At 29.4% G+C, this 13,665-nt stretch overlaps 1 protein-coding gene across 4 annotated transcripts in view; it reads left to right on the forward strand.

The window, feature by feature from the left end:
- Positions 1 to 13,665, forward strand: part of LOC135924995 (protein retinal degeneration B-like) — a 66,133-nt gene that overhangs the window by 22,543 nt on the left and 29,925 nt on the right. For all 4 annotated transcript variants that reach the window (XM_065460130.1, XM_065460129.1, XM_065460131.1 and 1 more), the window contains exons 8-10: positions 727 to 897; positions 1,128 to 1,274; positions 2,645 to 2,773. In XM_065460130.1, the coding sequence (XP_065316202.1) occupies positions 727 to 897; positions 1,128 to 1,274; positions 2,645 to 2,773 (447 nt within the window). The remainder of the gene's footprint in view (positions 1 to 726; positions 898 to 1,127; positions 1,275 to 2,644; positions 2,774 to 13,665) is intronic.

The raw sequence follows: 13,665 nt of genomic DNA on the forward strand, positions 1-13,665 counted from the left end.
AATTTAACTTAAGTCTTACTCAAAAATTTTTTTTTAGCCGGGCTTGAGTTTAAGTTGTTGTTTTTTAAATTGGACCAGGCTCGGGCTAAAGATTTTAAAAAATATAAGAGAATTTTTAAAAAAAATTTTGGGCTCAGGTTTAAAATGAAAATTCAAGTCGGGTTTAAAAATTTTGGGATGTGCTCGGAACGAAAAATATTGAATTGAGGACTCTAATCTGTATGTTGTTTGTATCCTTTTTGATTTGTTCATTGGCAGAATGATTGAATAGTTATTATTTTATAGTGTAAAGTTAAGAGGTCTGGAAATAGCAAAATTTTCAGGTCCAACCCGGTGGGAATTTTGTTTTTGTCCAACCCTGGTTTTAGATATTTTTTTAAATACAAGGCCTAAACTTAAATTTGTTGTTGTACACATCAATAAACAACTATTTATAATGTTGGAAAGTTGTTAAATTAAATGCTGTATGAATTATCACTTCTATGAAATATCAGAATTCATCAAATATATATACAAAATTTTTTTTGCCTGGTCCGGCCCAAATAAATTTTTTCCAGTCGTTACCCGACCCGGCCCATCGGGCTTTGCACACCTCCCGTACAGATAAAACATTTATAGACATTTATTATGATCCCAACACTTTATTTTTGAAGATCGATATTCTAAAATATAGATTTACAAATTTTCTTTTTTTTTATTATTTAAAGAATATATTTTATTTTCTAGGAGATTCAATAAGTAGCAACTTTAATTCCAACCTCTTTAAGCACAGACAAAAATCGATCAATCAAATTTCCTCTAATAAAGGTCTAGCTAGTACTACTTCCTTGTTAGAACTCTTAGGCAAAGACACGAAGGAGTTTGATGATGAAGACGACTATCTATCACCAGAGATTGGTGAGAATAAATATTGTTCTCAGTTTTAATAATAAGATATTTTTATCTTAAATATGTAATAGCCCCAAAATCAAAACCAACCCATTTAGTTGTTGAATTTTATTATCTCAGAATAAATAGTTACTAATTAAAATTAAACATATCTTTAAAGACAAGCTAGTATTTAAATTTAGGTAGTTATTGAGAGACTTGTTAACAATTTTACCAAATGGTAACTTCCATTTTAAAAGAAAGCAAAGAGGACAAGAGTTTTGATGAGAATGAAGAAAATGATGATGAATCTCTGGCAATTTATTTTGACGCTATGGATAATTCTAATCATTCTATTGGTGATAACAAAAGTATATCGACAAAGGATGATATTAATGACGGAAAAAGTACATAAAATATTTTACAAAATAAGGAATGTGATTTATAAAAATATTTATAGGTAAGATTGAATTATGATCTCCGTTAAATATGTTTCATTGATTAATAAAAAGTAATGAAAATGCAATAATGGTTAGAGCCCAGTAGGGATTTTACGAAGCCTAGTCCAAGCCTCGGTTCGGACATTACTTTTTTTCTCTGGCTTAGGTCGGGCTGTAAGGTAAATATTAGAAGTATCTTCAATAATCATTTTGTTTCATCGATTTTTCATCTAACACATTTGTCTATTTACGTAATTTCCATTTCCCAAATTAACAATTTCTGTGATTGTGATATGTATTGTGACTAGTTAAAATTCTATTATTAACATATATCATATTCATCAGGTTAAATAAAGTATATCTACATTTAGCCAACTATAAATCTAGAATATGAATCTGTTGAAACAATATGATAATTTTTGTTTTATAAAATAGCATCAGATTTTTATATTTATAAAAGTTTATAGAAAGCATCCAAATTTAAAAATAATTTCTGAAAAGATTAGAACTCAAGAATTTGAGATCAAAGAAAATCAGAAGTATGGAAGAATTCCTATTTATATGTAATAAACAAGCTGAAAAATTTCAAATTTTTTAGTCGGATTGGAACAAAAAATTTGTGCTTGGGCTCAAATTAGGCTCGGACATGAAGATAGTCAAATTCGGGCTCGGGAAGAAAATCACCTTATAAAGCTCTAATAATGGTTAATGATATATTCATAGACCTGCATAGCCAAGGATGTTTCCCTTTATCAAAAATTTGTCTGTTTTTGTTTATATATGAAATTCTCCTACAGCCCCCCCCCTCTTTCCCACAGACACGTCTTTCGCAAAATATATACAACAATATCACTATAATCCATATTTTTTAAAAAAAGAATAATAGATAATAATTAGTATGATTCAAAATTTTTAGAAAACAACAATTTAATTTTAAAAAAGTGAACATCCAAAGTTATTTTTTTTAAAAAAATGTAACTACAATAAATAAACCTAAAGCCATCCAATAAAATTTATGAGAAAATCAGTCTACTGCCCCCCCCCCATCAAAATCTTGCATATATAGATATATAAAATTTTCATCAAAAATTTACTTTCTCTAGTGCATTCGATGTATACAAGATTTATAGATCGGCGTGGCATGAACTGGCTTGTGGAAAATTTCTATTCGGGTTTTCGGCCCGTACTATAATTATTTTTACCCGGTCCATAGATTTTATTTTGTACAAATTGTCCTGACCGGCTCATTACCCTAATTATATGCAAATTTTTTTCCCATTCGCGCGGGCCAGGTGCCGGGCTCTGCCGACCTCTAAAAGGATGAATTAATAAATTAGGTACTTTCAGCCCATCGTACTTATTCTTGGTGGTACACGGAGGAAACTTTTTGGATAATTTGAACGACGAGAATGGCATGGACATGAGAAATAACGACATCAATACTTTCAAAACTACTTTACTTAAAGGTATACATGTATTAAATTCTTTTTATGTTGTATATTTTTTTTAATAAGTAAACTGCTTTGTAGAATAAACTTAAATCGCCATTTTATTTATTTGAGCTAATGGGGTTAGTATATGTTGGATGGCAAAGTAATGTTGGCTAGTAAGGTTAGTTTAAATTAAGGTTAATATTATATATCTAGAATCTTCTTAAAATTTTAATGACAATAACGGGAACCAGAAACCATTTTAAATTTTCCAGAAACCGATGTTTTGCAATATATATTTTACGATGCTATTTTTTTTAAGTCTTGAAAAGCTTGTTATGGCTTAGGTAGTTAGGGTTAGGGTTAGAAAAAATATTTCCTTTCAATCACGCTATTGGGTCAATTGCCCATAAAGCTCATATCTTGGACCGGCGCTGACCGGAACCCCGTTTTCTAAATTTTAAGAACCAGAAGAACCACTTTTTTAAATATTAAGAACCCTTCTTCGTCGAAAGTTCTAAACCGATTAATATTTAATCATGGTTAGGCAAATTTTAATTGACGGATATAAATACACTATGTTTTAAAAAATGAATTTTAAATATTAATACAAATTAAATACCTACAAAAAAAAATTGAATAATGTATTTAAACACAAATACTTTGTAGAATAATTTTTGCAAGATTTTTGTAGTACCACTATCAATAATTTACTTAAATGATATTTTTATTAACCATTTTTAAACAATTATGTAAACAATATCAACGTACAGAAAATTTTATAGTTATTTTATCTGTGGAAAAACAAACGTATTAAATAATATATTTATTGCAGTAGTATATCACATAAGTTATGTTATTATTGTAAATATCATTAATTGCACAGTTTTACAGAGCATTATAAAACATAAATTTGAGCTTAATCCTACAATAAAATATATAATTATTTTAAAAAAATTGAATGAAGGTTTTATTTTAATTTAAAAAACGATTACGATTTGCAATAAATTAAAATACTATAAAAATAAAAATTAAAAAACTATATAATTAAAAATACAATTTTATGCTTGAGTTCCCAAAAAGGAACTATAATTGTAATTATGTCCAAAAATTTCAATTTGAATTTTTTGGCGCATATATTAAAATTCACTGGCTTCGTCTGTAAAAAGCCGTTGCCTATATTTTTTTATTAACTTATATGTTAATGGGGAAAATAGCCATATGTAGAAGTCACTATTGGAGTGAATATGAAGTTGTTAAAAATTTATTATTTGTTAAATTTATTTAGTTTCTGTGTGTATTAGTGGGTTGATATTTAAGTTTGAGGGTAATAAAAAGACACATGTGTAGTCCCATGTTAGAAATTTACCTAGAGTCTAAGGTATGGTTGTCATGCCATCAGGTCTTAAGCCATTACCTTGAGATATTGTGGGTTCAAGATGATTCGGAAAGTGGGCGGCTGTCAAACCTCGATCATTATATTTGCTGTATTACGTTGGTGTCGCCCTTGACTAAATATACAATTAAGGCCATGCCCACCATTTGGATCGATGGGTGATTTGCATATGATACAAGCATGAGGCTTACAACGTAGACGTAAGCCCTACTCTAAGTTGTTCGTCTTATAAGATATTACCAAGCATACCACTAGGAAGTGATTCTTACCATTCATGACCATCAATTGGAGTTGAATGCTATCTAAGGGTGGATTGACTGATATATCTGTTTGGGAAAAATTTTTGCGCATGATGATTGATGGTATATGAGTGATGGGTATATAAGCCTTCCATTTGACAATTGCGGCATCTAATAAAATATCTGTAGGGTTATGAAGCTTGAAATCATAGAATTGTTTGTTAATCTGGGCGAAAGAGGATAAAAGATTCAGTGGCAAAAACTACCTAATTTAGAAGGTAACTCGGCGAGTAATCAATTGAATGGGTTTGAATTAGACCTATTCAAAAACGAATTCGAATCGAATAGTGCATTATTCATATCGTTTAAACGAATCGAATAATTTACTATTTGAATTCGTACGAATAATAAAATCTACTATTTGTATTCGATTCGATTATTCGAATAATTCGAATTAATTTTTTTAATAAAAAAAATCATACTCAAATATATTGGCAAATTTTTTTATTACAAATTTGATTTTAAACAGAAAAAATTATAATAATATGTAATCAATAATCTGATCATAAATAATATATAATCAAGTTATAAACAAAATTAAAATGTATATTATTAATTTATTTTATAATTTAAGCCAATTTTTAAGGCAAAGAGTTTTTCTTTTATTTTCTTCCTTATATGACATGCGGTTTTTTGACAAATTAGTTCCAACTGAGAAAAGCCTTTCACAAGCAGTTGATGTTCCTTGTATTTATCTTCAACATCAAGCATAATTTCATCAGAAGCATTCTCCTCTAACATAATTAGGTTAGCTAACAAAATTATTGTAGGAGATGTAATATATTTTTATATACCTCTGGTTTGTTTAATTTTTAGAGATTCAAAAAATAAACTTTTCGTGAGATTCAAAAAATGTGGCAAATAAAAATTTAAATTTTCACTTCAGAAATTTTTAAATTTGTGCTAGAATCTTTATAAACACAAACACATCACCTGTCAGATTGGCAGGTCAACAAATAGAAATGACAAATGTTAGATTTATTAAACAATTTATTAAATATTACGAATAATTCGTTTTATTCAAATAATTCGTTTTATTCGAATCGAATAAATGATTATTCGTATTCAGATAAAACAAATAATTTATTATTCGTATTCGTAATTATTCGATTAGATTCGAATCGAATCGAATATTCGAATTATTTTTGAATAGGCCTAGTTTGAATTTATGTTTAAAATTTTTTCAAAAATATTTAAAATTTATTCTGAATTTTTGATATGAATCTATAGTTTTTAAGAAAAGATGATGATAGGAAAATGTGCAAAAATTTTGGTATATCTCTAGGCATTTGCATATTAAAAATAAACTTTGGTGTGCCATAAATGGCACAGAATGTGCTCCATGTTGTAAAAGCTATAAAAAAAGAAAATCTTCTGACTTGGTAGCATTGGCTAATGTGGACCTCGTAGTGTAAAACTATCGGGAGCAGTGATTTTATAGCCTTCTAAAATTGCGGGCTTATTAGTTAAAAAACCGATACAACTTTTTGGAGGCCGATCCGATCCGATATTCCAGGTATTAAATTGATATCGGCAGATAACCGATCCGATATCATACCTAATTTTGTATTCTGTAAAGATACCAATGGTTTTAATTTGTTATATACTTTTTATTAGTATAACATCTATAATTTAATTATACCATAACTTATATCATTTAAATATATTATAATGATCAGTTATAGTTTATATTCAATTTTATTGCCTAAAAGTATATAAAATATTTTTATTATAAATCACTTTTATATAATAAGTAACAACATTAATCTATATACATAATAAGTAATAAACAAATATATTATGAAATTTAAAATAATATTTAACATTAATATATCGAAGATTTCTTTTTAGAAATATCAAAATTTCCAGGCTGCGACGATAGTAACTGTCAATATCACCAGCTTCACTAAAAACAGATTCTGAAGAGATTATCGCACACTTTTATAAACAGAATGCGCAAAAAATAACAATATGGCAGAATGTTTATTAATTAATTATTATTATTAAAAAAATATGGATTTCGATTTATTTATAAAAATAAATGATTTTAGATATAACTTTTTTTAAAAAATTTATAACATTTTATTTTTGTTAAGGACGGCATTTTATATCGGATCGGCAAATTTTATAATATAAGCCGATTACCTATATTTTATAATAGGTGAAATATCGGCCCGATCCGATAAAAAATATCGGTACATCCCTAGTTAAAAACCTAATTCATTTATATTTATTTTATGTGAATTGGTTTACAACTATTCTAAGGCGCTAAGTACATTCATTGAGAAGCCAGTTCCCAACCTCTAATTACCACAGATTAAAGTCTAGGTTGAAATTTTGTTTAATTTGGTATATGAGATGATGGATTCCAGAGCAAAAAAGAAAAGGTCCTAATAGGCCCCCTTGTTGTATGCCCTCTTGGGATAGAATCTGGAAAGATCCATATGCCAAAGGCGTCTGAAAGCCATATAAAAATTGAATAAATTTAGAGTAACAGGAGAAAGTCTCATAGAAGAATTAAAAAAAAGAGGTACAATGAATGCTATTGAAGGCATTTTGAAATCTAGTTTACATATTACCGAGTCTGGTGGTGGGTTTTCTATGTATATTCTTAAAATATAAGCCACAATTTCCCATCCGCCCTTAATCCTGAAACCTTTTAAAATGTTGACAGCATCATGTTTTATACGTTTGATTATAATTTTTGATATTAATCTTCTGAAAAAGGAACCTACTGCAATGGGATGGGTACCACCATCTGGCTTGGATAAAGCGATTAGATGTGCTCCAAAAAGAATTTAGTGAGTTTGTATTGGGATATCTTTATTTAATATGTTATTACAAAAAGTTAAAACCTTGATGACAGAACTATGGGAAGGATTTTTTGAATTAATTAAGTATTGAAAATAGGAGGGTCTGAACCACCAAGATCACTTGTTGAATTTTGTTGAAGGAATTGATAGCTTTGACTATTTCTTCACTGGTAAAAATTATAATCTGGTGGATTGGTGGGAAGGGTAGATTATCTGTGGAAGCCTCTAAATGGTTTCAATAGTTGAAAGTTTCTTCATTAATAGGAAAAAGATATTTATCTGAAGATATAAGCTTAATTACACCACCTATGTAACCTTGATCTATTTTATTTGATATTATTTTGCATTTTGTGTGTTATATCATCTACTTGCTTTTTTTATTGATATGATAATTAATCATGTGTATAGTGTCAAAATTAGTGTAATTTTATTAGTTCATGTAATGAGGCATATAAGACATTTGGAAGAGAAGGTTAGTAAGTCTTCCCATGATTTTAAGACTTTTGTGTGTAACAAAATTTGAAATTAGGTTTCTAGATTTATTGGGCAGATGCGTCAAGGTGGGTCCCTTTTTCCATTCAAAAACTCCTTTAAGAAAATCTGTGCTATTATGAGAAGGATGGGGATCAGTAATATTTAATAAAGGTTTGAATTGTTATAATTTCATTAGTTGGCGGCTTTTGAGATGAAGGACACGTTATCCTTTTATAACTCTGTTTGTATATAAGATTAGTTTTTGTCACTTTGATTAATTTTGCACAAATGTTACAAATAGTTGACATTATTTTTATGTTTGTGGGTATGTGTATGAAAATGGTAAACTAATGAGATGAGGGGTGAAACCTGTGAATTGGGTGTACTTCAAGACAATGATGGGTCAAGGAGACTAAATTGATTATCACGGTTGACATCTAGTAAATAATTGGATTGTTTTATGAGAGATAAAATTATTTTAATGTGTATGTTAGTGTATGTCAAATTATTAAAGATAAATGATTTGCAAAAGATTACGTGATACGTGATGAAAGCATTTTCGCCCTCTGGTTGTGGATACAACAGAGCTACTCTAGTTTTTCCTCAAAAATCCATCAAACTGAATATTTAATTTGGGGGAGAAATATGAGAAGCCCTTTACACGATTGTGGGCAAGCCGCACGTACTTGTACGCACAACAGTCCAAGAACTGTTGTTTAAACGTCTATAGGCTAATAACAAAAAGAGTTGGGCAAAACAAAAGCCTATACCCGAGAACTACAAAATATTTTAAGTATGGGTTGTGACTAATTTTAAGTTTAAAATCATTAGTGTAAACCTTAATGATTTAAATCAAAATTGAGATTAAGTTCATATCAAGTGAATTACGAGTTATCATCAAAAAAAATGTTCAATTTATCCCAAATTTTGAAATAGATCGTGAAAGTTCTAGTGAATGGATAAAGCTAGTTGGTGATGAATTATGGATTACCGAGCCGCATCCATTACATCCTGTGTCTCAAAGATTTTTTAAGGTCCTCTTAAAAAAGAAACATATCATCTACACCTCATCTTTCCCTCCAGATTCATATGCGCGTATAGGCCACAAAAAAAATAATTCAAATACAAAATACCCTCTTACTTCACATTGCAGAGCCTTTGATAATGTTAACCATGAAGCTTTATGGGAAACGCTGTCAGAGTTTGGGATAGACCCCAACATCATTCTCATTTTTAAAAACCACTGTTACAAACTATTAGCATACCTCAAAATCAACGATGAAAAATATCCCTTTCCTTCAGAATAAAGAAAGAAAAACAAGGCTAAAAACTTTCGTCGCTTCTGTTTAAAGTCATAAACACTGGGTACTGTCGATCAAGTAGATAAAGGATGAAATGAGACGTTACTTTTTGAGGAACAGAATAATATTCAACGCAGGTGACATCGTTGTAATATCCAAAAATATAGATGAAACCAAAAAATTTACTTTACCTAATTAGACCTTGAGTCATAGAGTTGACTAACAATAAACTAAAACAAAACAATTTTTCTCCCTTCCCTCCCCAAACGCGCCACTACTCCAAAAACTTACAGCATGAGATAACGAAGTAAAAGTAGTACCCAAAAGTATTTAGGGGTCACACTTGATAATAAAGGTAGTTGCAAAGAAGAAATGAATAATTAGAATACAAAAGGCGAGTGGTACTTCTTATTAAAAGTATGGAAGACAAAAGGGATCTCGTTATTTACCAGACTATGGAACTACAGCAATGATTCCTATATTAGTCTATGGAGGGATATATTAGAAAAAACCAAACGCAAATATAGGTGACTCCAAACCTTTTAACAATAGAAACAATAGAAGACATCTTCTGCCTAAGAAATATTAAAAACTCAAATCTTTGGAAAAGACAAAACATACCCAGAATAAATATAACATTAAAAATGCCGAATTTAATCCTAGCAGGCATAATAATAAACACTAATCACAAGCTAGTATACGGTGCCATAAACGTAGCTTTACACATACAAAGGGAAACAGTATAGGAAATACAGCTACAGCCATAAAATTGCTAATGTATTTAATTCCATTAAAAGCATGAAACGGACCAATTTTAATTTTAATGTACATTGAATCAAAAATAAATTAAAATGAGAAAAGAGCTAGTATCAATGAAAATATAATTCAAAGATAAAGTGAAAGACAAAAGTCAGTGAATAAGTGAAAAATAAAAAATTAAATAACCTGTAATCCAGGAAAGATTGTGGGAGAGTTAGGTAATTCGATTTAATTTTTAGTAATTTCCTTATTGACTTTGTTTTTATTCAGCTTCAGGAACTGTTTCATATTTAAGTTTAAATCCATGATGTCTTTAAAGCTCTATAGAACCATAATGTCTTATACTTGAATATATTTTCTCATTAAAGGAGTATAACCAATTAATGGCATAAATAACGAGACTATTATTACTATGGTTTCTCAAAATGTGGGTAAAGAAAGTAAGGCGTTTCTTTTTTAAAGTTACGTGTACTTGAGTATGGTTAGACCTCCTCCAAAGGGTTTCATTCGAGATAATATTAAAGTAGAAGAAGGCATTATTCTTAGACATTTATTTACGAACATCTGCAATTTTCCGGTCTCAGTCTTGGTAATCTTCCAAATATTACCGCCATAAAGGAGAATCGGAATGATGGTTAAATTCAAAATACGGAGTCTTGTATAAACAGATATCTCCCTAGCTTTCCACAGTTTAAAAATTTTATAAAAAGCCGCCCTAGCATTTTGTATACGGATTTTTAGGTCCTCTCTGCAACTGCCTTTATTGTCAATTGTTACCACCTAGATATTTATAGGATTTCACCACCTTGACCAACTTGCCCCCTACTACCAAATTATTCGAGGGCATTATCACTGTTTTATCAAAGTTTATAACCAGACCAAACTCGAGACTAAAAGAATTTAGTATAAAAAATCAAATTTTGGGTTTCTTCTAAACTTTTTGTGATCAACACTATGTCATCCGCATAACATATCACCCTATTTTCCAAGAAACACGACTGATTGAACCTTAATTTTAGCGTATCTATCATGATTTTGTTCATGACTATATAAATAATAACGGGGAAACAACACACCCTTGCTTTACCCCTTTCTTTGTCCTGAAGGATGGAGAAATTCCACAGCGAGTCATGATTAGCATTATCAAAAGCACGTTTAAAATCGAAGTAAAGTATAAAGGTAACTTAATTACTGCATTATAATCTTTAAAGCTAATATCGGTTCGTTATTATTTCTTCTTAAAGATAGTAAGCACAATTGTATTTAGATAATAGATTGGGTGTAGAGAGAATGCGGGTTTTTAAAAAGACCATAAAAACCTTTGATGCAATAAAAAGGAATGGCTCTATAATCCTTGAATTTGGTTGGAATTGGGATTTTCGGGAAGTTGCAAAAGGTAGTCACGTTTCTATCAGGTGGCATCATCCCAGTGAGTCATATCTTGTTAAACAATATCAGTATGAAACGAACAATCACTGAGGGGGCTGTTTTTAGATGTTATTCAGTATTGTTATCCATGCCCCGGAGATTTATTATTCTTAAGTTTCTTAATGGCTGTAGCAATTTTAGCTAATGACAAGTTCGCGTTAGATTGTTCTACACTTTGGCTAGTGGATGGAATTAAGGTTGGCCTCCTTGAATCAAAGATACTCATATAATGATCTAGCCATAACGCCATCTGTTCTTCTGAGTCAGTAATCAATATATCTATTTCAGCCTTATCGATTGGAGTGTCTTGAACATTTTAGTTTTGCACAAGTAATTAAGCTTCTTGTAGGCGTCAAATGTTCTATTCTCCCTCATATCCTTGTCTATCTCGAAAACTTTTTTAGCAATAAAGATCATTCTATCCCTGATAATTATCTCGCCTTCCTTGTCGCTTTAGTTCCGTTATCATATGAACGGTGTCTTTGGATAACCATTCGTGGTATCTCGGAGGAGAGTTGTTAGTATTATGGAAATTGTTTCAGGCACCAAACAAATTGTTTTTGAAAGACACCCAGCATTCCTCTGCAGAAAACCCCGAGGAAGATAGGAAAATTGCCACCCTATCACTTAAATTTTGATCCAACTGTAGCTTAACTTCCTGTCGTTGTAGGTATTTTACATTTCTTTTCCAGGGAAGGTATCTAGACTGGGTTGTGGTAAAGAACCTTGGGAATAATTCCTCACAGTGATGCTCGATCTGATTAGGTTATGATTGGAAATAGTAATGTTTGGCATTACTTTCATATCTTTAAACCAACCATGAATGTTAGAGATAAAGAAATCAATATGTGATTTAATGTTTTTTCTTCTAAAGTTAGAGTGTTGTTTTCGTTGTGGGAGAAGAACGTGTTCTCAATTTTATGGTTGATACTTCTAAACATCTCCAAGATCTTCCTACTATCATCACTATTTGATTGTGAGATGGCTGCATTACCAAGATTTTCAGCTGGCAGGTTAGAAGTAAAAAAAATAATTGCAAACACAAATTATTGAATTATCCTAACATAATATTTAATAAAATAAAGCAATCATATAACAAAATTTCAAATAAATCACATTTAAAAAATGTAGGGCTAGGTTGAGAAAGGAACGCGTTACCTTTACTCGCTTATGAAAAAGGAACGCGTTACTTACTATTCAAAAAAAATAACACATTAAAGAAGGAATATCGATGAAAAAAATAATATATTATAATATAAGGTTTATTTAAATAATTTTCTATTTATTTTGATAACATTGATTTTCAAAATTTTGATAAAATAGCGCTTAGTGCTTAACACAAATTTCCTTGTATTAAACACGTTTAACACAGAGGATTGGAGGGTTGTATTATATATATTTAAAAAAATTTTAAATGGGGAAATTTCTTAAAAATGGTATTTATTTTCAAAAAATTAATGAATCATCTTTACAAGAATTCTCATTCAGATACTCATCAATTTTTTTAAATCTTTATATTTATTGTTATTTAAAGGGACCAAAATATTATATATTTTAAATAATAATATAAAATTCATATTTTTACTTCATATGATTTGAGGCTGCACATCGTGGTTGAAATATATGAATTACGTAATATTCTGCACTTACAAAGTGTAGATTTAATCCCCTTTTTCTTTATTTGTGTAAAAAATGTTTACAGCGCCAGGCAGAGTTAAATCATTTTCATTTGAAGAAATAAGTACTATTGACATATATCTTTATAAAATTGAAAATATAAATTACATAACTTCATTGATTCAATATTAATTAAATATTTTTAAAATTGATAAAGTAACGAGCAAAATTTTGCGTTACTGTTACTCAAAAAATAGAAACGCAAATCCTTACCTTTTAAAACAAATAGCCAATGACGTTCCTTTTCCTCACAAAGTAACATCGTTAGCTACTTTCATCGTGGTTGCTTTACAGCATTAGTTATTGACAAGCGGGGAACTCTTGTCTGAGAATGTACTCGCTAGTAGTCTGTCTTGTCTTCGGTAGTATGATAATAATATTTTAGAAATGAATAAAGTCTTATTAAATAACAAATTTATAATTTAAAATTAACAGATTCTATTTCATAATATAAGATCTCAATTATATAATATAAGATCTCAATTATATAATATAAGATCTCAATTATATAATATAAGATCTCAATTATATAATATAAGATCTCAATTATATAAATATTTATCATAACGTTTTCTATAAAAATTAATATAATGTAAAAGTTTAATTTAATATATCACAAGATTGCCTTAAACCATCATTATCTAAAATGAAAAAGTATATTAACACAATCAAAAATAAATCGTTACGAATATGTAACAGAAATGATATTATATAATTTTTATTAATAATAACTCATTATTTTTTTTAAAATAAGTTCAAAATATCATTTAACCTATATCTA

The sequence above is a fragment of the Gordionus sp. m RMFG-2023 genome, chromosome 2, assembly GCF_954871325.1.
Source record: "Gordionus sp. m RMFG-2023 chromosome 2, tfGorSpeb1-WG-v2, whole genome shotgun sequence".
In the NCBI taxonomy this organism is placed as follows: Eukaryota; Metazoa; Nematomorpha; class Gordioida; order Chordodea; family Parachordodidae; genus Gordionus; species Gordionus sp. m RMFG-2023.